The sequence below is a fragment of the Felis catus genome, chromosome D3 (assembly GCF_018350175.1).
Source record: "Felis catus isolate Fca126 chromosome D3, F.catus_Fca126_mat1.0, whole genome shotgun sequence".
In the NCBI taxonomy this organism is placed as follows: Eukaryota; Metazoa; Chordata; class Mammalia; order Carnivora; family Felidae; genus Felis; species Felis catus.
The window spans coordinates 86,556,412-86,581,287 of NC_058379.1; the positions used below are offsets into that span (position 1 = coordinate 86,556,412).

The window sequence follows — 24,876 nt, forward strand, 5'->3', positions numbered from 1 at the left end:
AACTCAAAGCACCATGCTCCAATCTCAGGTTGAATCCTGGCAGAGTCCAGCGGACTGATCACAGTCAACAGACTGAAGACCGCCATCCTACATTTATCAGCATTATTCGCCTGTCAGTCAGAACTAAAAGTGAAGCCACTTCAGGGCAAATCCATCACCACTATTAGATAAAAAGAATCAACAATACTATCTCGAGGGCTGGAGTCAGGTGGGGTGGGGGGATAGGAGGGATATAACATTGCTTTCTCTGAACCTTCCCACTCCGAGCAGGCACGGCCTCATCCAAGGGCTTGTGAGAACGGCAGAACTAATGGATCAGAATATGCAAGATGTCATTAACGAGATCTCTAGGTGATCTGTTTGCACATTACACTTTAAGAAGTGCTGCTCTGAATCTATGAGCTTTAGCAAATTATTAGGGATATATATATCTCAGTGAAAAAATCAAAGGCTTATGGTATAAATTCTTCTGCATCCCCAGGCTGCTGGCTTAGAAAGAGCCAGAGTTTCCTACGATGTTCTGGATGCTGCTTCGAGCACAGGGCCAGTATTTTTAGCTCTTAATTTTTACCAAATTGATTTATCCAACCAGATCATTTTTCATAAGATTACCAATTCATCATTTTAACCTGTTGATAGGTATTTTTCAAAATCTTTTTGAACCAATTATTATCCATTTCAAAAAGGCCTTCAAGGTCATCTTGTCCAAATTTCAAATCCAAGAAATCTCTACAAAGATTCACATTATCATTTTCCAACTTCCAATTTACATATTTGGCAGGTGGTAACTCAAATATTTAAAAACCACTTTCCAGGTTGAAAGTTTCAGAATCCAACCTCCATTTCAATTATTGGTGAGCCAGCAACAGGCAGAGGGCAGCATAATCATGAACCAAAAGAAATTTAACAGCAATGGAATAGGATTTTTGTCTGCATCTCATTTTAAAGTTCTTATTTTATTAATGAAAGCAATTATAACCATCTATAAATGAATACCTTAATCACAGTCTCCTCCATGGCCTGATTTACTATTCTAACGAAATGCCAATTTATGTATTTAAGAAAGGTACCAAATTGACAGATAGTGACTTGCCTTCAAAAACAAAAACTAATAAATAAAAAAAGAACTAACTTCAAAAACTAACACACACACAGAGGCTTTATATTATTCTAAAACTGAAGTAACTCAAAATAAAACATTTTTGATTTCTACTTTAATTGATTCCCATCCAAATAAGTACAGAGATGAAAAAAAATCTATAGTCAAAAAGCAATAAATAAAATTATATGGTATAATTGATGTTTTACATCAATACTATAGATAAATTGATCATTTGTAATACTTAGTAACAAGCTAATGTAGCACTACTAACTTTTCAGCTATATATTATTACATAAAGTGAGACATCCACATCTTAAATGCAATTATAGTCTTATATGACTGGAATTCTTCAATTCATAATGCTTAGACATTGGCAAATTTCTTCAAAACAGAAAATTTCTTTAGAAACATAATGACTAATGAATAAAAGGTAAAAATTAAAATTAATAGAGTGATGCTCTTTTTCCTAAAGCAAAATACTAAATTTAAAATTTAATGTTTTGTTCTTATTTTTCCAGGTGACTTGGTAATATATTGCATATGTATTATGAAAAATATGGGAGTTTATATACTATACAGAATTCTAGAAAACAAAAGGGCAAATGTCTATAACAAAGGACATCAAAAGGCATAGGAAATAGTTCTTTAGTTGCAGTAATTTCTCCTATACCTTCACTAAAACATGCCACACCTTTCTTTTTGCAGTAAGTACACTATAAAATATGTGTGCATGAATAATTTGAGATGTTTTACAACTAACATTCAAATTCAGAGATGTAACCTCTATTTAAAAATACAGTCATGGGGCGCCTGGGTGGCTCAGTTGGTTAAGCGTCTGACTTTGGCTCAGGTTATGATCTAAGGGTTTGTGAGTTTGAGCCCGGCATTGGGTTCTGTGCTGACAGCTCAGAGCCTGGAACCTGCTTCAGATTCTTTGTCTCCCTCTCTCTCTGCCCCTCCCCTACTCTCTTTCTCTCTCTCTCAAAACAAATAAACTTTAAAAAACCCGTCATGAAATGATTTAAAAGAAATATGTACACCTACTAAAATCATCTTTAACATACAGTTATATAACAAACAACTGCTACAAGCAACAAAAGTGATGAATCTCAAAAAAAAAAGTCTTGAGCAAGTACATACCTTATAACTCCATTCACGTAATGTTGAAAAACAGACAAACTGATTGATAGTGACAGAAGTCAGAAAGAAAGTTCCGCTTGGAGAAAGGAATGAGAGGTAACTGATGGGAAGGGACTTCTGAAATGCTGGTAACATTGTATTTCATGTTCTGGGGTGGTGGTCACTTTTTAAACACTTTAATACAGTGCATTGTAAAAATGCACTGAACGGTGTACTTTTCTAAACATGTTACACCACAATTTTAAGAAGTTACCTAAAAAGGAATTTTTTTTTAGAAGTAATTTTTTTTCTATCAAATGACTTGTCAAAACTATTCAAACATGTTAGTCTTTCTCAATTACTACCTTTCTAATATCATTAGAAATCATGAAATGATCACAGGAAATTTACGACTGAACACTTACTTGTAACATTCAATAAACCACAAGGAACATTACCACCCTCACCTTTTCAACAGGGAGAAGCGCCTGCAGGACTCGGACCGCGAACAGAGAAGTGCTCACAAAGGCCATCCGGTGATGCACCAGCACCGCCTCCGGCTGGTCTGAACTGGCACCACTTTTATGGTAGCACATGGCATCTCCCAGGGATGCCAGCACCATGAGCAGCTTCTCTTTCTGCAGACATTTAAACACGAGATGGGAGAACAACCAATTTCAGGAGCCAGTATGGAAAATTTCATGGAGAATAATTTACAATAGTATGACAAATAACAAAACAAACCCAAACAAAAACTTCTTCCTCCCTATAAGAATAATCAATACCTGCTGAAATAATTTAAAATACTACCAGTGCATAATAGGCACACCTAAAGTTTTCTAAACTAACAATATTTACATATTTAATATGAATTGTAATAATGAATACAAATAAAGTTTAATGAAGCATAAATTCCTCCTAGTTTCTAATACTTAATTGTTACAAGTTCAAAATCAGCATGTAAATCTCTCACAAAGTATTTATTAGGCCTACTGTATACTTAACACAGTGGCAGGTATAGTGGGCAGGAAATGCATTACTACAAGAGACATCCCTGCCCTCAAATTGATCCTAAAATTACTAAAGAAATGTGACAGGGAAAGTCATATAATTACAAAACAATTAAACAGCAAATCCTATGAGTTCTCTCTTCACGTAAAAAAGGTTGTTTCAAGGCAAATGTTCTGCCATCAGAAACTTCTAGGTAAGTTACTACTTAACTAGAAGTTATATCCCTTAAATTGAAAGACATACATAAACTACAAAGAGAAAGCTAACTTGCAAATCAATAATGATAGAGACCAAAATACATCTTCTATGTGCTGACATTCCCCCATAAACTAGCTGGTAAAAGGACAGCATCACTAAGACAGAACAAAAGAGCACTGGAGACCTCACTCTCACCTTTCCACTGAGGATATATGAAAACAAAAACAGGAAATACTCTGTAAACTAAGGATAAAAATGGATGCCAGAAATTTTTTCATTCAAGGATGAATATACTGGAAGCAAACTAAAAGGTATGAGGCCTAAAAAAATTATATAAAAGATCAAAGCTACAGTGAGATCCTGCTTCACCCCCATTAGGATGGCTATTAACATGAGTGGAGCTGGAGTGTGTTACGCAAAGGTAAGTAAGTCAGCCAGAGAAAAGCAAACACCATGTGATTTCACTCACATGTGGAATTTAAGAAACAAAACAAATGAACACAGGGGAAGGAAAAAAAAAGAGAGAGAGAGAGGGAGGCAAACCATAAGAGACTCTTCACAATAGAGAACAAACTGAGGGTTGCTGAAGGGGGGGATGGGTTAAATGGGAAGGCACTTGTTGGGTGAGGACTGGGTGTTACATGTAAGTGATGAATCATTAAATTCTACTCCTGAAACCAGTATTACACTATATGTTAACTATCTAAAATTTAAATAAAAACTTGAAACAAAACAAAAAAAAAAGACAAATATTAAGTGTTGGTGATGCAGAGAAACTGGAACCTCTGTGACTTGCTGGTAAGGATGTAAAATGGCGCCATTACTATGGAAACAATATGGCAGTTCCTCAAAAATTAAACACAGAATCACTATATGATCTTGCAGTTTCATTTCTGGGTAACAGACCTACAAGAATCGAAAGCAGGGACTCAAACACATACTTATACATTAATGTTCACAGAAACATTGTTCACAACAGCCAAAAGTTGGAAAAGTGTCAATCAACATACGAACAGATAAACAAAATGTGGTATGCTGTCTGCATGTACAGTGAAATGTCATTCAGCCTTAAAAAGGAATGAAATTCTGGCACATGACACATGAATGAGCCTTGAAAAACATCATGCTAAGTAAAATAAGCCAGATACAGAAAGACTAATATTGAATGATTCATTACACTTATGCGAGGTGTCTACAACAGTCAAATTCATAAAGAAAAACGCAGGATAGAAGTTACCTGGGGCCCAGGGAAAGGGGGAAAAGGAGTTATTGTTTAGTGGGTACAGAGTTTCCATTTGAGATAACAGAAAACTTTTGGCGATAGAAAATGGTAATGATTGTACAACAATGTAAACATATGTAATGCCACTGAATTATACACTCAAAAAGGATTAAAGTGGGGGCGCCTGGGTGGCTCAGTTGGGTAAGGGTCCAGTTCTTGATTTCAGCTCAGGTCATGATCCCAGGGTAGTAGGATCAAACCTCGTGTCAGGCTCCACAACGAGCATGGAGCCTGCTTAACATTCTTTCTCTCCCCTTCTCTCCCTCCTCTGCTCATCCTCTCTCTCTCTCTCTCTCTCTCTCTCTCTCTCTCTCATTCACTCACTCAAAAAAAGTGTTTAAATTTTCCTATAAATCAAATAAGATTTCATGTTGAAGGAAAAAAACAAAATTAATAATTGACACATATTTAAAAAAAGACATCTTAAAAATTTTTTTTAAATAAAAAATAAAAATAAAAGGACATCTTTATCTTTGCACATAAAAGGTTAAAAATTAAATGTGTAGTAAAATATGAGCAAAATCTGGGGCGCCTGGGTGGCGCAGTTGGTTAAGCGTCCGACTTCAGCCAGGTCACGATCTCGCGGTCCGTGAGTTCAAGCCCCGCATCAGGCTCTGGGCTGATGGCTCAGAGCCTGGAGCCTGTTTCCGATTCTGTGTCTCCCTCTCTCTCTGCCCCTCCCCCATTCATGCTCTGTCTCTCTCTGTCCCAAAAATAAATAAACGTTGAAAAAAAAATTAAAAAAAAAAATATGAGCAAAATCTATGAAGTATGAATAATGAATAATTAGGGGCAAAAAAATTGGATAAAGGGGGTTATTTTCTCTTGATGAAATGCATAATTAAGAGTAAAGACCCAATATGAATTGAGTCTTTGTAGTCTGAAAAACAAACAATATCAAGCAAAATCTGTTACTGAAACAAAGATGGTTGAACAGGTTCTAGCCCAGTCATTTTTAACTTAATTTATAAATAAGTAGATATAAACTTTGATCATTTCAAAGACTACAACTCCTCATGTTTCCAAGAAACACTGGCAAAAACTATTTATTCACCCACAATGAAAAATTCAGTATATATTTAAGGCTATCTTCTCTAATCCCAAGAAAATAAAACTAAAAATTAATAAAATTTAAACCAGAGGCCATTATATTAATAACTACTAGCCCAAAGAAAACAAACTAGAAACACAGTAACAGTATTAATATTGACAGACAATTCTCCCACCTAGCACTTCTCCATTAAAATACTACTTTTATACACCTACAAACAATATATGTTATTCAACATTAACTTTGACAATTTATAATTTAAATTCATGAACATTAATTGAAGATCTCAGTATTATAGAGCTTTTTCTAAAAAGTCTATTTTCTTGTGAAACTGTTACAAATAACCTTAATGAGTCCAAAGATGAATTGAGTGCTTCTCAAAATAGTATAAAAAGAAAGTACTACAATAATCAGGCTTGTGCAATACCTATCAAAATAACACCAGCATTCTTCACAGAGCTAGAACAAACAACTCTAAAATTTGTATGGAACCAGAAAAGACCATGAATAGCCAAAGCAATCCTGAAAAAGAAAACTAAAGCCGCAGCCATCACAATTCCAGACTTCAAGCTGTATTACAAAGCTATAATCATCAAGACAGTATGGTACTGGCACCAAAACAGACCCAGAGATCAATGAAACAGAACAGAGAACCCAGAAATGGACCCACAAATGTATGGCCAACTGATCTTTGACAAAGCATGAAAGAATATCCAATGGAAAAAAAGATGGTCTCTTCAGCCAATGATGCTAGGAAAACTGGACAGCAACATGCAGAAATATGAACCTGGACACTTTCTTACACCGTACACAAAAATAAACTCAAAATGGATGAAAGACCTAAATGTAAGACAGGAAGCCATCAAAATCCTCGAGGAGAAATCAGGCAACAACCTCTTTGACCTCTGCCACAGCAACTTCTTACTTGACATGTCTCCAGAGGCAACAGAAATAAAAGCAAAAATGAAATATTGGGATCTCATCAAAATTAAAAGCTTCTGCACAGCAAAGGAGATAATCAGCAAAACTGAAAGGCAACCGACAGAATGGGAGAAGAATTTGCAAATGACATATCAGATAAAGGATTAGTATCCAAATCTATAAAGAACTTACCAAACTCAACATCCAAAAAACAAATAATCCAGTGAAGAAATGGGCAAAAGGCATGAATAGACACTTCTCCAAAGAAGACATCCAGATGGGTAACAGACACATAAAAAGATGCCCAACATCACTCATCATCAGGGAAATACAAATCAAAACCACCATGAGATACCACCTCACACCTGTCAGAATGGCTAAAATTAACAATTCAGGCAACAACAGATGTTAGCGAGGATGCAAAGAGGAACCCTTGTGCTTTGTGGGTGGGAATTCAAACTGGTGCAGCCACTCTGGAAAACAGTATGGAAATTCCTCAAAAAAATTAAAAATAGAACTACCCTACAACCCAGCAATTGTACTACTAGGCATTTATCCAAAGGACACAGGAATGCTTATTCAAAGGGGCACATGCACCCCAATGTTTATAGCAGCACTATCAACAATAGCCAAAGTATGGAAAGAGTCCAAATGCCTATAGACTGATGAATGGATAAAGAAAATGTGGTGTATATATATATATATATATATATATATATATATATATACACACACACATATATACACACACAATGGAATAATACTTGGTGATCAAAAAGAATGAAATCTTGGGGCACCTGGGAGGCTCAGTCAATTAAGCATCCAACTTGGGCTCAGGTATTATCTCACAGTTTGTGGTTTAGAGCCTCACGTCAGGCTCTGTGCTGTCAGCTCAGAGCCTAGAGCCTACTTTGGATTCTGCGTCTCCCTCTCTCTGTGCCCCTCCCCGACTCATGCTCCGTCTCTATCTCTCAAAAATAAATAAACGTTAAAAAAAATTTAAATACAACAACAAAAGAATGAAACCTTGCCATTTGCAACAAAGTGGATGGCACTAAAGTGTTTATGCTAAACGAAATAAGTCAGAGAAAGACAAATATTATATGATCTCACTCATATGTGGAATTTAAGAAACAAAACAGATGGGGTGCCTGGGTGGCTCAGTGGGTTAAGTCCAACTTAGGCTCAGGTCATGATCTTGAAGTTCATGAGTTCGAGCCCCACGTTGGAGCATGAAGACTTTCGGATTCTGTGTCGCCCTCTCTCTCTGCCCCTCCCCTGCTCATACTTTGTCTGTCTCTCTCGCTCTCAGAAATAAACATTTAAAAAAAAAAAAAAAGGAAGAAACAAAACAGATGAACATAGAGGAAGAAAGGCAAAGATATGATTAAAATCAGAGAGGGAGACAAACCATAATAGATTCTTAAATACAGAGAAAAAACTGAAGAGTTGATGGAGGGAGGTGGGTGGGGGGATGGGCTAAATGGGTGATGGGCATCAAGGAGGACACTTGTTGGGATGAGCACTGGGTGTCATATGTAGTGATGAATCACTAAATTCTATTCCTGAAATCATTATTACACTATATGTTAACTAACTTGGATTTAAATTTAAAAAGGAAAAAAGAAAAAAAAAAAAGAATCAGGCTTGCAATTTTCACTATTCCCAGCATTTCTTCTAAGCAAAATAAAAGGCAGGGTGGTAATGTTTTAAGAAAAGAAAGGATTAAAAAACAACAGAAACTAGTCCACAGTTTGAATTTGTTGAGCTAAAAATGTTCAAAAGGCTATGAAGTAGTTGATGGAGGGGAAGGGAGGCCAGTTTTCAGAGGATATTCATTGTTATTACGAAAAGAAGGTACAGAATTAAATCAGATTAGCAAAATATTCCAAATAGTCTCCGTAAGACAGAATTTATATTGTAAACACAATTTCTGCACTGGGTATCCACACACTGTAAAATAAGTGGTAGATACTGTGAAGCATCTGAAGCGAGCACCCGGGTGGGGCTGTCCCCCACAATGCTTCCGGCCTCTTCCTCCACACTTGCCTTCCACGGCGGCCCACCACGCGCCCACCACGAGCCCACCACCGCACCCATCACCACAGCCCACCACAGGCCCCACCACCTCGCCCACCCACCGTGGCATGCGCGAACCTCAGCAAGCATTCTCCCGCAGAAGAGCAAGCTCATCCTGCCTTCGGAAGGGAGGCCAAAACACTCAGCATCAAGTAGAAAGCCCTCTAAAAGCAGACTCTGTAGCCGACCAGCGTCTCTCCCGTATCTTCCACCTTGAGTTTTATGCTGTCTTGCTTGCTTGCCCTCACCAGTCCTCCCCGTCACCACCAGTGAGCACTATGCCTTCCTCCCTCTCATTCCCCTCCTCTCTGCCAGAAAAAAGCCCTACCTTTATTTGCTGACCCAAATCTTACAATTTCAGACTCAGTTCAGTCATGATCTACAAAAAGGCTCTCCCTGAGATTCTAAGTTGGGACTGGTGTCGTGGTATCCTTGGCAATAAAACATGATTGAAAACACAGAATCCTAAAGTGACCTTGAAAAAGAATCAGCTTCCATTTTCTCATCTATAACATGTATTATCCACCTTAGAGGGTCCTGAAGATTAAGTGGCTTCATAAACACAGAGTGCTTAAACAATGACCACGACGGAGTAAGCGCTATCCTTAAACTATCTTTGGCGAACTATTATCCCTCTAGGCTTACCTCTGTTTTACGAGTGTCACAACAGAAGTATCTATCTCCCATAAGAGTGAAAAGAACAGCCTCTTATTCATCTTCCACCCCCAGTGCCTAGCATGTAATAGGCAATCAAGAAATGTCTGGTGAACTAAAATCACGGTCTCTAGACTGGTGGTAGCAGCAGGAAGGCATATGCTAATTAGAGATTCCACTCACCCAATTATAAATTCACAGTCTGGTTCACTCACCCTTAGTGAGCCCTTACTGGGCACAAAGCCCTTCTCTCTAGCTGTGTTCACAATGCTTTCGGCCCCACTTAAACTCCAACCAGCAAGTCTTCAACAAGCCTGAACAACTGTTACCAGCAGGTCAGATGACAATGTGGACGCAATGAGTCATAAATAAGGAGAAAAGACTGTTTTTCATGACATTGCAATGACAGGAGCCACAGAGAGGAGAAAGGCAACACATGAACAGAAGACAGCCCCAGGAGTCTGGGGTTATAAGGCATGAGGTAAAGATTCTCACTCCTTGAACGGAATTTACCATGTGAATGAAGATAAAACAGACTTGAATTCAAAGGGAAGCAAAGAAGGAATCACATTCTTTAGGTCAACCTAACCTTTATAAGTACTTAACAATAAATTTTTTAGGTGGGCTTGGGTAACTTAGTCGGTTATGCATCTGACTTTGGCTCACATCATGAACTCACCGCCTGTGAGTTTAGGCCCCACCTTGGGCTCAATGCTGATAGCTCAGAGCTCAGAGCCTGGGGCCTGCTTCCCATTCTGTGACTCCCTCTCTCTCTACCCCTCCCCTGCTCATGCTCTGTCTCTCTCTCTCTCTCTCTCTCTCTCTCTCTCTGTCTCTCTCTCTCTCAAAAATAAACATTAAAAAAAAAAAAGCATTTTTTATCTTAACAAAATATAACAAGTTCAGTAAAAATATTTTTGTCTTTTATTTACTTCAAGGGAAATAAAAACATTCAATGTGGGGGGTGGGCAGGTTCCTTTGACTATGCCTACAGTTATGCCTACATAACTGAGGTATGGAGTACCAGACTGCTATCAGCACTATTTGGAAAGGTCTAAAGATTTGATTAGATATCCTCAGATATTTACTTTCTGAATTGGTAGCAACACATATATTATCTTGTTCCTTTAATGACTCAACAAAAATACTGTTCCTACCTTCCATTTTAAACTTGGTAAAAGTAGGGACATTACGAAACTCTATTGTTTGCTTCTATTAACATATACCCAAAGGAATAAGATTCTTTTCCTAGGAGGCATTTATTCTCTTAAACCAGTAAAGTAAATTAGATATAATTTTAAGCAGTACTGTTTTATTTAACATTTCTATCATACCAATTGGCACTTCTACAACAGATTTAACCTTTAAAGTAAAAATAATTCATTGAATCATAAAACATCAGCAGCCAAAAGTTAAAAGTGAATGACTAACTTTTACAGATAAATGTTCTGGCCAAGAAATTTTAAGTTAATTTAAGAAGCAACTGATAAAACATTCTTCACACTTCAAAGAAAAAAAAAATCACTTGTTGAAAACCTTCAATATGTGAAAATCTTCTAAAAGTACTACCAAATAGTATGATAACCCTAAGAACTAAAGAAAAATTAAGAACTATCTTCCCTATTTTATGGGTAAATTGAAGTACCTGAAACAATGTTATTAAACCTCTGTAAAATGTGTGTTTTTCTTTTCAAGAGATGTGTGTGTATTATGTGTGTGTGTGTGCTTCAAGGTCTAAGATTTCCACACATGGGTATTGGTATTAAGTAAAAACAGTATTTTGTTTGTTTTTTATGTTCTAATCACGATTTACAAGGATCAGGTAGCCTATAACAAAGTTTAATAAAACAAAGATCTTAGTCAAAATAACATAAAGAGAAAAAAATTGGCAACTATAGGAAACAATGTATATTTTTGTGATGAATAAATTTTGCTCTAATAGAAAAGATAGAATATCAGTCCTTCAAAGAAATCAGATGATAATTTTAAAACTGAATATATAAAATGAAAAATGATTTGTGATATACTGAAATGTACAAAAGGGTATGGTTTCCAATTACATGGAGATTTCTCTGGTAGTTTACAGATTTATGAAAATAATGCTGTAATATCACGGTTTTGAGGTTCCTGTACACATGTTGATCAGTCATGCCTAATCAAAACACTTCTTTCAAGGGCACCTGGGTGGCTCAATCAGTTAAGCATCCAACTTTGGCTCAGGTCATGATCTCACAGTTTGTGGGTTAAAGCCCCATGTCGGGCTCTGTGCTGACAGTTCAGAGCCTGGAGTCTGCTTCGGATTCTGTGTCTCCCTCTCTCTCTGCCCCTCCCCACTTGTGCTCTGTCTCCCTCTATCAAAGAGAAATAAACATTTAAAAAAAATTTTTTTTAACTTTAAAAAACATGTGCAGTTTACTATATGTCAATTATACCTCAATAAAGATGTTAAACACCCATGTAAATATACATTCACACACATATATATGAATAAATACTAAGAAATGTGCAAAATCTATATGAGAAAAATACTTTTGAAAGACAAAAATGTAGACTTCAAGAAATAGATATAGCACATTTTCCCCAAGGTGTGGAGAAAATCTAACCATGATTCAAAATCCAGAACCAATTTTTCAAAAATAACCTGATAAAGACAGCTATATAAAAATAAACAAATGAGGGGTGCCTGGGTGGTTCAGCCGGTTGGGCATCTGACCTCAGCTCAAGTCATGATCCCGTGGTTCATGAGTTTGAGTCCTGCGTCAGGCTCTATGCTGACATCTCAGAGCCTGAAGCCTGCTTCGGATTCTGTCTCCCTCTCTCTCTGCCCCTCCCTTGCTCATGTTCTGTCTGTCTCAAAAATAAATAAAACACTAAAAAAAAATTTTTTAAATAAACAAATGAATAAAGCTTTTGCACCGTCAAAAGCATCATTTGCAAAGTCAAAAAAAAAAAAAAAAAAAAACAGAAGGAAAAATATTGCAACCTGTCTTGGAAAGCCAATGTTCTTAATGTATAAAGAGTTCATGGAAGTCAGTTAAAAGAACAAAAGACCAATGACCCGAGAGAAAAGTGGATAAATGCTAGGAATGTTCACAGAAAAAGAAATGAAAATGACCCTCAAAGTTACAAAAAGATGCTCCACTTTACTAATAGAGAAGAACAAAGTAATCCTACACTGACATTTCATGTATCAATTAGCAGAATGGCAAAAATCTGAGGTCTGACCATAAACCCTGTTGCTGAGTGTATAGGAGAAAACACTTTCTAATAAACTGCTGGAGAGTGAATGCAGTGGTATAGCTGAAGAGGAGAATGCAAAAATATCTACAATTTAAAATTCATTTACTTTTTTAATTGAAGTATAGTTGACATACAATGTTACATTTAGTTTTCAGGTGTACAATACAGTGACTCCCCAACTCTGTGCCTGATGCTATGCTCACAAGTGTAGCTACCATCCATCACCATACATGCTATTACAGGATCACTGATCGTATCCCCCGTGCTGTACCTTTCATCACCATGACTTAGATATTCCATAATTAGAAGCCTGTACCCACTTTGGCCGTCCCCATATCCACTCTCTCTCCGACAGCCTTTTTGATAGAGCGATCCTACTTAAAGAAATCTACCCTAGAAACACACTTGTACATGTATGAAATGACATATGCACATTATGCATATCGCATAATTTATATAAAATGACATATGCACATTATTCATATCACATAATTTATATTAGAAATTGTGTCCATCAATAGGAGACTGGGTGAATAAACACACACTGAAACACGTGCAGCCTATGAAAAAGAATGATGAATACCTCCACATGTGGACATGGAAAACTCTCCATACCTATGATTCTGTGCACACAGGATGTATTTTTAAGTTATAAAAATAAGGTGTAAAACCATATATGACACTCTATCATTTATGTAAGAAGTGGGAAGAGCAAACTTGCTTACATTTGTAAAAACTAAAATAAAAACAGAAACAATAAACCAGAAAACAAGATGGCAGGGAAACACCTGCGTTACGTGTTGGTGAGGAGAAAACAATTCCCAAAAGTAAAAACAAATGAAAACAAATCTAACTGTACAATAAATTGGAAACAGAAAATTCTTCGAAGTGACTTCAAGGCACAATTGTTTTTCTGTATATTCTTAATGAGATTTAGTCTAAGTCAAAAAGAACCTCAAAGAAATCTTGAACTTTATCAGTTACTGACCACAGTGATACTAACATTGCTATTCTGAAACTACTTGGTATATGCTGAAGGTTAAAGCTAACAAGCAGTTATGTTGCTATTGCTAAGAACTAAGACTTTCTATGAGCAACAATACAAGTATAAGCAAAGAAATACAAGTTTAAAATCCGAGAAATAGCAATCTGAACTTATATTTTTTAAATACATATTCCTAGTTCAATTACTAAACAAAAAAATGATGTCACAGTAGCTGTAAGTACCCCATTGGCCTGCTTTTGATCTTGATATACATTCCCCCATTACAAGTAACCAGAATCAAAAAACTAATTAATTTATGACTAATTAATTAATTTATGCCTACTGCAGAATGCACAAAATAAGCCTGAAACATACTGTATCTGAAAGCTCTCAAAGACTAATGAGAAAATAAAACCAGCTTAGAAAGACTAAAATAAAATAAGATACTATTTATCATATCCCAAAGAAAATACTGATTCTCACCATATCTATAGCAAAGAGGCTGCTGTCATCCCAGATATCTGCTGAAATTGCTTCACCAATAAGTATCACATCCTCTGCAAGCAATTCCAGAACCCTTATTATCATTTGTCTACTACCTAGGAATATAAATAGGAGAGAAGAAAAAAAGTTAACTTTCAAATGAACATCTAGATATCATACTGCTCAATCCTCTCATTAGCCATGCCCCAAACTCGTTCAATTTTTTTGGTGACTTCAGAATCATTGAAGGACATGAATAGGAAAGTCAGAATCTACAATCACCATTAACACTTCTGTTCCATTCACAATACTATTTAACCACAACACATAAAGTGTGCTCATAACTAAGAAAGATATTCCAAAAGAAAGTAGCAAATCCAACTAAAAATGCCCTTAGATTAAAATGTTTCTAATTCCAAGACCTTCCGTGTTACATGTAATAGGTGACAAAGCACCAGGTGAGGTTTAGAAAATGCATTCTGTTATTCTATTTAGGGCTAGAAGACTCCAGCCTTGTCAGAAGTATTACACCACACCTGAGTTGCCTGAGAAGCTGAGCTTGGACTGGACCAACTAAAGGAATAAATGTTCATGATGGTGTTTGTTGAAGAAACTTCAAAACATTCCACCTGAAATAGGTTCTCAAGCCTATACTGACTTAAAACTCTAAAAAAATTCCGAAAGAAACTGTGCTGTCACAATCTTTTTTCTCCACAGAGTATCATAGGAGTTCTACTATTCAAAATCACAAGTGAGGTGAATATTCAATCAAGACTTTCCTGCCCCATATACCAGAGGTCAATTTCCAATGAAAGAAGTAAAACAAACTACCAGATCATAAGGGTCCAGATTAATTGTTTCTTTAGAACAGCTGCAGCAAGTTCTCTTGGAAATCTCTTATGATATTGAATAATTACAAATAACGCAATAATTTATCACAAAAGGGCAAGAGGACATTTAGAAAATTTTATGTGCCAAGATATAGCTTTATAATTATCAATGTGACTTTTTACAGCAAATTAAGAAAAGGTTAAATGCAAAATCATTACATCTAAAACTACTCTTCTCAGTCTACCACGCAGACAAACGTGTACACTTTATGATGCCAAAGTTCCGCTCCTCCTTCATTTCACATTACAAGTACGTGAATTACTGTGTCCTTCTAACTCCTGGAAGCAGTTATCCAGTCTATGGTAAGTTAGGGTATATGGTTTTCCACAGGATAAAAAAATGTTTAATGCTTCCCAAATACAGCCCTACATCCTGCTTCCCTCACCACCACCTTCAAGCAGGCAAAAATAAGCCACAGAGCTTAAAGAACCATTCAAACGGGATAGATTTTTTATTGAGCCATTACAAAGCAATAAAGGCAAATCTTGTTTATCTTGTATTCATATCTCAACAAGGTTATCAACTACAAAAAATGTATAGAGTTACAGAATAAAAAATCATTACTGCTCACAATACGCTAAGGTCTTAAGAGCGTGGATGTTGGGTTCAAGCCTCTGTTTTAGCTGCTTGCCTTTGGATCGGCTTCTAAACCACTCTAAACCACAGGTTTCTCATTTGTAAAATAGAGACAAAAGTAGTAACTAGCACTTATGGAAAGATAAAATGGCTGTGAGAGGAGCACGTGCGGTGACACACGCGAGGCCGAACGTGATGGCTGAGCGAGGCAGGGAGTCCCGCGGGAACCACTGTCAGGACCAGACTCCGTGGGACAGCAGCCACGCTGTTACCGTTCTCATCACCCTTTACTAGAATTACAACTACATTACCATGCATACTTCAGTACATCTTTGCAAATCTACCCAGCACATTTGAGAAAAAGCCACTCCAGAATGTTTGGGGGCTTTGGGGTGTGGGGTTTTTAGAAAAAGAAATGACTACAAAGGTAAGAATCTACTCTGGGGTTTATTTCTATTCTTCACATGTTTCACGGCTTACTACGAACTGAGTGGGAAGACTGAATAACTGAGAGCAACTCAAAAAGTTTCCAAAGGGCAAAAGCCGAAGATCTTTTTGTCCTGATCTATTCATGCTCGCCCACCTTCTCTAACTGAACCCAGCCACACTGTCCTTTCAGTGCTTACGTTCAGCCATACAGAGGTGGAAGCCTGGGCAATGAAAAGCCACGAATGGAAGGGCATCCACATTTACTTAGAAGACGATAAAGGCCTTACTAAGTTCTTAAGGATTTGTGTCCCAAAAGATACGTAAATACAAGTTCTAAAGGTCCCAACACAGAAGATGAAAGGAAGAAAACTAAGAGTCCCAGAAAACGGACAAAACAAACACCAACCATACAAAAAGAACTGTGACTTTGAAAATAACTAACCTGTTCTTAAGAGAGGAACTGCTGATTCCAGAACAGAGACACAGAACTGGGGAAGACTGAGCTGGAGGAACTGCAGCTCCAGCGCATCTTCGGTCTCCAGCTCCGGCAGGTCTATGTGCACCACGTCCACAGGTGAAGGCACAGATACCCTGGAGTTGACAGGAGCATGACTCCCGCTCCCACTGGAAAGTAAACAAACGACAGTCCTTGAGTATGGAAACGGCCACAAAGAGCTGTACCGCCTATTTGCTGTCTGGCACATTAAAAGCCCCACGCTGGACACAACCATACTGCCTCACGCGACAACTGTGCTCAGCTCTGTGAAGCCTTGACAAATTTATGAGACTAAACTCCATAAAGATGGCTCAAATCGTAAACGAAACCAAAAACGCATTTCTATATATTGCTTTTCAAAAGGGATGGTCTCAGAATTCCTGTACTAGCAGTCAACATGAGCACTAAGAACCTGTTCATTTCTACAGAAGAGCAAGCCAATTCAGAGCAAAGTTCTTCTGTAATCAACTTATAGAGGCAAAACTGAATCATTTACATAGTTTCCTAGATTTTCTGTCATTTTCACCAAATGTTCTAAGTGAGCCAATGTTCACAACCAGAGAATGCTAGAAAATGCCAGAAAAATATGAGGAGAAATGAATGACTTCATTTAGTGCACTCAACATCACGTAATGATTTTGAAAATGTACCAAAGAGCAGAACATCCCACCTTTCTTGGCTTTCTTCATTAAAAATTCCTACCTTAGATGTAAAGTGGTGGCGTGGGGATAAAGTGCTATATTTTTTTTTTTAATTTTTTTTTTTAATGTTTATTTATTTTTGAGACAGAGAGAGACAAAGCATGAACGGGGGAGGGTCAGAGAGAGGGAGACACAGAATCTGAAACAGGCTCCAGGCTCTGAGCTGTCAGCACAGAGCCCGACGCGGGGCTCGAACTCACGGACCGCGAGATCATGACCTGAGCTGAAGTTGGCCGCCCAACTGACTGAGCCACCCAGGCGCCCCGATAAAGTGCTATAGAAAGGCCTGAACCTCACAATTACCAAGGACCTCAAATTTTTGACTTTTAATGTTATCCACAATCGAAGCTGAACCACAGATACACTAATGCTGTTGAGCACATAAAACTCCCAAAATCTACGTTTTGCCATTTGTTCAATTCCAACATCCCAAAATACGAAAATGAGCTGGGCTTCTCTCTAAGTCTCAAAGGCCCCTTGAGGAAGGTGTTCACTCAGGAGCGAAAATTGAGAAGCATTAGATATAGCACACTAGATACAGCTTAGAGAATGAGGCAGACAGGCTCTGGAAGAGTAACGAGAAAAGCCGTGCCTGACCAACACCAGCTCCTACGGAAGGGTCAGGAGCACAGGCTCTCAGATCATACTGTCTACACCCCTGCCCTCTCACCAACTGTATGAGCTGGGGTAAGGCTCCCTGCACCTCTGAACCAGGCTTTCCTGTACAAGGATGATGATACCAGCGCTATCATAGGACCAGGAGGACAACGGAAGGCCATGAAGCACGTACGGCACTCGGCGTAACACCAAGCACGCAGCCAGCATCAGTCAGTGTCAGTTGGTGGCAGCAGCATCGTGAGAAAATAATGACGCCAACAGACAAGCGTTCATCTCACTGAGCATTTATTAGAACGACACCAAAGAGACTAACATGTTTATAAGATGCTTGTGGCATAAGAATGAGCTAACACACAAACACCACGCCAGCCCCTTTAAGCAAAGCTGATGTGTAGAAATCTGTATTTACACAAATGAGTAAAATACCATAAATTGTGCACTTTAAAGGAACTTTCCTTTATAGTCTCCAATCATTCCCTTTAATAGTAAATACTGAGACACCCAAATTATGATTAGAGGGGCACCTGGGTGGCTCAGACAGTTAAATGCCCAACTCTTGGTTCCAGCTCAGGTCATGATCTTGTGGTTCATGAGTTCGAGCCCCACGTCAGGCTCCGTGCTGATGGTGTGGAACCTGCTTGGGATATTCTCTGTCTCTCCCTCTCTCTCTGCCCCTCCCCTCCTCACTCTTCTTGCTCTCAAAATAAGTAAATAAACTTTCAAAAATCTTTTAAAACTTACGGTTAGAGTCACAAATATGGGTTTAAAATATTACCAAAGAGGCACCTGGGTGGCTCAGTCAGTTAAGCGTCCGACTCTTGATTCTGGCTCAGGTCTGAATCAGACACAAGGGATTGAGCCCCACGATGGGCTCTGCTCTGAGCATGAAGCCTGTTTTACATTCTCCCTCTCTCCTTCTCCCGCCTCCCCCTCCCTCTCCCTCTCACACACGTGTGCCCTCTCTCTCAAAATAAATAAAACATTTAAAAAAATTAAATCTTACCAAAATGTACCTATCATTTAAAGCTATGCTTTTAAACTAGATCACATTTCATCTACGGCTAATAAAAACAATTAAATGGGCCAGAATCCTCATTCATTTTCTAATGAAATAGAAAGGAAGAGAAAATATAGCTCACTATGTAGCATATGGAATCAAAGTACTATTTTGTGAACATCTTGTTTTGGCAGGGACACACACACAGACATACACACAGGGAAACATACACACATGCACATACATACAGAGCATACGTCTGTGTACTGAGTATTGAGTTGCATGTAATATTATTTCGTACTATGGGTCATGGTCAAAAAAGTATGAAAACCACTGGTTTAACACAAGGCCAATACCTGTGGTAATTTTCCAAGAGAGAAGACAGAGAAAAACGTTAATCTCGCTCTCAAAGTAAAATACACACACACAAATTAACTGGGCTTTTCAACAGTCACCTGGAAGACACTGCGTCCCAATCCTGACCGTCTCCCCTGGGTCGCTGACCTGTGCGTCCAACCACAGAAGGCCGGGGGCTACTGCTTCCTGGAGAAGGATTCTGGGAATGATGAATAACTCTAGCTTCATGACAATAAGACAAAGAAGAATTTTGGGAAACTGTATCTGAGAGGAAAAAAGAAAAAAATTATCCCTCAGTAGAGACAAATTATGATTATGAATAATTTACATCATTCTTTCAGAAAACAGTAACAAAGTTAAAATAGTAGAAATGCTTCTCTTGGGGTAAAAGTAAAGGTCAACCGTTTCTGCAAGCATTCACTTAGCATTTGCATCTAACATTAGGTGTACCTCTAACTGGCCTGATTACATGCAGCCTTCTAGCCGGCATTACTGACTTGGAACATTTGGGACCACCAAGGCAAAACAGCAGATTAGGCACATCCCTGCTCATAACTCCACAAGAAACCCTACCTCAAACCACATGCAAAAATTAGCTCAAAAAATAGGGGCGCCTGGGTGGCGCAGTCGGTTAAGCGTCCGACTTCAGCCAGGTCACGATCTCGCGGTCTGTGAGTTCGAGCCCCGCGTCGGGCTCTGGGCTGATGGCTCAGAGCCTGGAGCCTGTTTCCGATTCTATGTCTCCCTCTCTCTCTGCCCCTCCCCCGTTCATGCTCTGTCTCTCTCTGTCCCAAAAATAAAATAAACGTTGAAAAAAAAAAAAAATTTTTAAAAAAAAAATTAGCTCAAAATGGATCAACAACCTAAATATGAGAGTTAAAATTATAAAGCTCTTAGCGGAAAATATAGAGGTAAATCTTCATGATCTTGGATTTGGCAATGGATCTTTAGATCTGAAACCAAAGTACAACCAAAGAAAATACAGATAAATCAGACTTCATCAAAATCAAAGGACATTATCAAGAAACTGACAACTTACAGACTGGGAAAAAGTATTTGCAAATCATATATCTAAAAAGGATTTAGTAACCCGGATATATAAAGAGCTTCTAAAACAACAATTAAAAAAAAAAAAACAAAAAACACCCAATTTAAAAACAGACAAAGAACTTTAAAAGACATTTCTCCAAAGAAGATATACAAATGGCCGATAAGCGCATAAAAAGTCACTAGAAAAATCCCTAGTCATTAGTCAGGACTCTTTACCAGAACCACAGTGAAATACCAGTTCATATCTACTAGGAGGACTAGGATTTTAAAAAGGGAAAATAACTGAGTGTTAGCAACATATAGAGAAACTGGAAGCCTCACAGGTTATGGTGGGGATATAAAATGGGGCAGCTATTGGGGAAAACAGTTTGGTGGCTCCTCAGAGACCTAAAGGTGAAATTAACATATGACCCAGCAATTCCACTCTTGGGTATATACCCGACAGAACTGAAAACAGGGGTTCAAACAGATATGCCTATGTTCACGGACACATTATTCACAACGGCCAAAACATGAGGACAACTCCCGGGTCCAGCAACAGATAAATGTATAAACAAATGTGGTGTATACAGAAAAAGGAGTGAAATTCTGACACAGCTGCAATACAGAAGAACCTTGGAAGCATCATGCTAAATGAAATAAACCAGACCCAAAAGGACAAATATTGTATGATTCCACTTGTATGAGATACCATGAACAGACAAATTTAGAAACAGAATGTAGAGAGGTTACCAGGGGCTGCAGAGAGAAGGGGACACGGGAATAGGGCTAAATGGTCACAGATCTTCTATTTAGGGTGATGAAAAACATTTGAGAACAGAAAATGGTGATGGGTAGATAAGAGTGTGAATGTAATAATGCCAACAAAATTGCACATTTTAAAATGGTTATAATGGCTTGTGCTACATATTTTACCGTAATTTTTTAAAGGAATTAAGTAAAATAAAGGCATTTTCAGAAGGAGAAAAAAAAAGCTCTCCGAGAGCTTCTCACTGCACTTCAAAGAAAATATGAAATCCTTACCAAGATCTACAAGTCCCAATACAGTCGGCCCCTAGCTACCTCTGTTCCCACTTCATTTCCCTCTCTGCTCCCCACTCCCCATTTACTACATTCCAGTCACATGTCTGCCTTTTTTCTGTTCCTCTAGAATATCACCCCCCAAGGCCTCCGACCTTCCAGGAATACAGTTCCTGCAGCTCTTCAAGTGGATGGTTCCTTCTCGCCCCTCAGGTCACCTCCTCTGAGGGCCTTCCCCACCCATCCTATCCAGGTAAGCCTCGTTTCCCCTGTCATTTTCAGTCACATCACCCTGCCTATTTCCTTTGAGCACTTCTGATCTGAAACAAACTTGTTTGCTTGTTTATTACCTGTCCCCAACCTTCTCAAGGATGAGCTCAGAAGGGTGGGAACCTTATCTGTTTTGTTCGGTGTTATACCCCCTAGAGACTAGAATATCAATCAGCATATAGTTGGTGATAAATAAAAATTTAATACATGAGTAAATCTTCAAAGATAATACTTTTATCAATATTATAACTCTTATTCTGATGAAATATGGGGTATCCACAAGCTCTCTGCTATCAGTCATTTACAAAATGCTGTATCTCAAGAACGTTAATGAGGAACCCTATACCTTCTGAGACCTATAATAAAGCTAATGTATAGCATAAGTATTCAAGTAGCATAGGATCAGCGAAACTCTGAACAGAATTGGGATTAACTGTGAAGTATGATGACAAATCACTGTAATTTAATATTCAACTTTCAATGCATAGGGCGTAAGTGCACAGAATTTCTAAGCTGTAAATACTGCCGACAAAGCCAACCGAGTGCTCTAGTTGGCCATTAGGTGGTGCTTTTTCCCTTAAAAGTCTGGCACTGCTATCATATTATAAATACTCTAACTACATCACAAGCCGCATAAAAAGTTTTCATAAAATACAAATCAGGAGCACCTGGATGGCTCAGTTGGTACAGGATGCAACTTTTTGATCTCGAGGTTGTGAGTTCAAGCCCTATGTTGGGTGGAGAGGTTACTTAAAAATAAATAAATAAACATAAAATATACCAAAAGTTAAAAAAATATATTTATTTAAAAAAATACAAATCGTTATTTTTTTAAACCAATCTATTAATACAACAAGTAACTTCTAAAATGCCCAAGGTCCCACATAAATAGTTGAACTCAGAATTCTAACCCCTGGCTCCCAACATCAGTATATGCCTAAGAGAAAAGAAAAAAAATCTTGCAAATGGTTCTTATGAAAAAAAAAAAAAAAAAAAAAAAAGACAGGATCATGAGTGGTTCTGTCACTCACACAATTGGTTTTCAAGTGATTATCTGATTGCATTTAGGAATGAGGAGTTTATGCTGTGAATATTTACACAGTAAGAATAATAGAAACTTCTCAGAAGAATCTGCAAATACCACCAGTGACTAATGAATAAATAAACATAAATACCTTGTTTACTAGAGAAAAAACCTGGATCACGGTGAAAGTTCAGTCTGTTTCTTAAATACACGCACAGCTGCTGCAAACAGGACACGGACTGTAAGGCCAGGCGATGCTTTCCGTCTCCTCCAAAGGCCAGTTTTAACAGAGATAAAAGGCTCTGAAATATGATGAATGAAATGAATGAAAATGATCAATGAAAGTGGGTGTGGAGTTTAAGTAAGGTTAAATGAACAACCAAAGGAAAGAAAATAACTTGTAAAATATTTGTAAGACATAAGAAACGGAAATAGGCAAAAATGACTTAGCAATGGGATAAAGCGAGACAATAAAATTTAAAAAGAGTGCGCATTTGTTACATCTAAAGTGTGTAGGTTGAGTACCTATTCTGGGAGAACATGAATTACTCCCCATTCAGGACGTAAGTTACAAAGTAGTTTTTAAAAATAACAGCAAGCCTTCAGCATCTCAAACAGCTAAATCATCTTGCCACATTTTGGCAGCTAACAGCTTTCCTCTCCTCTGCTGCCTTCTGACAACTGCCATTGTCACACTGTGTCTTCATACTTACCATTCAGGGGCCTCCATTCGGCCCTGTGATTACAGAGCGAGGGTGCTGAGGCATCACTAGCTGCTGCAGATAGGCCACAACCCTAGACCCCACATCCCAAGCTCTACCATATAAACCACAGAATCTATCTGAATTGTTCATTGCCCTATTTCCCCGGCATCCAGCCCTGTGCCTTAGACATCCTACATATTCAAAAAACAATGCTATTCTTAGATGAAAAATGGTTACTGCTGTCCAACCTCAATTTCCAAAGTCTATTCTCCCTTTATGCAACCCATAAAAGGTAAATTCAAGGTGGTCAAACTGGACTTGTGTGTGTCAAAAGAGACCACCTCTGATCAGAACTACCACTACCCAAAGAAGAGCACAAGTGGTTTCAGTAACCAAACACTTCATTTTATAAATATAATACTGCACACTCCTTCCCAAGGACTCCTACTTTGCAAAATGTTTCATTGTAAAAAAGTTCTCTATTTCAAAATCTACAACAATTACAGAGGATTCGTACCTGAACAATTTTTGGCCTTTGAAGAAAAATTTCAGCAGGAAAATCTTGCATGATAACATCCTTCAATAGTTCACAGGTATTCCAGATTAAAGTGTGGTTACTACTTCTTAAAGAGCTACAAAAAGATAGCATTATTTATTTTTAAAAAGAGCTTATCTGTACCAGATTCCAAGTAACCTAGTAGCGTAATGACTCTACTAACAGTCCTTCAGGTCTCAATTGAGACTTCACTTCCCTGGGCAGCCAGCCTTCCTAGATCTACTCCGTAATCAAGAACTCTAGGATAGGTCCTTCTTCCATATGCTTATATTCAGTGCAATAGCAACTGCCTGTTGACTTTCTAACCCCCACTAGAGCCTCCTCGACAACAGGCACTACACAGTATCCACCACGGTATGCCAAGAAAATCACAACGCTATAAATGAGATCAGTGAAGTCAAAGGGCACAGAATGCAATGAAATTCGCTAAACGAATTAGGATGTAACACAGAAAAAATAACAGGAAATGTAGAATTTAATTCTAGAAATTAGATTTATTACTGCTCTTCCCCAAGCTAGGGAGTCAAGCTGGATTCCCCTCCTACCGCAAACAGAGGACACCCCTCACCTTCTCAGACAATATGTGACCCTCTAGGGATATAGCAGAATCCACAAGCCCCCTCTCAGCCCAGCTCCAGCCCACCATCCACCACCCAAAGGGGTGTACTAGGAACTGTGTCTCTTCCTGGGGGCCCAACTCAGACCCCCTGCCCCTTTCCTACGTGTACCCTACCTCTTCAATATGTTATTCCAAGAGAATTTACTGATGCCTTGGGAGTGCCAGCATCAAAAAGCATTTAACAGCCTGTAGCTGCTTATCTCATCCTAATTCTAGCACATTGGTCTTTCTACTGCCCACTGAATATACTGTCCACTAAAAAAGACTGCATTTATGCTTAATTTTTTCCATTTTTATTAACCAAGGGCATAAGCTTTGGCCAATCAATCTGGCCAATAAGAGATGACTCATATGTCACCAGGAACTATACATGACTCCAATCACGAAACAAACAAACAAACAAACAAAAACAACTAGATGTGTAGCCTGATAACAGCAAATAG

At 38.2% G+C, this 24,876-nt stretch overlaps 1 protein-coding gene across 6 annotated transcripts in view; it reads right to left on the reverse strand.

The window, feature by feature from the left end:
* RTTN (rotatin) overlaps positions 1–24,876 on the reverse strand; it is a 163,832-nt gene that overhangs the window by 132,807 nt on the left and 6,149 nt on the right. For 5 of the 6 annotated variants that reach the window (XM_045041165.1, XM_045041164.1, XM_045041168.1 and 2 more), the window contains exons 6-12: positions 23,776–23,890; positions 22,706–22,856; positions 22,199–22,258; positions 19,289–19,454; positions 16,464–16,645; positions 14,126–14,241; positions 2,689–2,859 (exon numbers count right to left, since the gene is read on the reverse strand). In XM_045041165.1, the coding sequence (XP_044897100.1) occupies positions 2,689–2,859; positions 14,126–14,241; positions 16,464–16,645; positions 19,289–19,454; positions 22,199–22,258; positions 22,706–22,856; positions 23,776–23,890 (961 nt within the window). The remainder of the gene's footprint in view (positions 1–2,688; positions 2,860–14,125; positions 14,242–16,463; positions 16,646–19,288; positions 19,455–22,198; positions 22,259–22,705; positions 22,857–23,775; positions 23,891–24,876) is intronic. The other variant, XM_011288133.4, reaches the window with a different exon arrangement.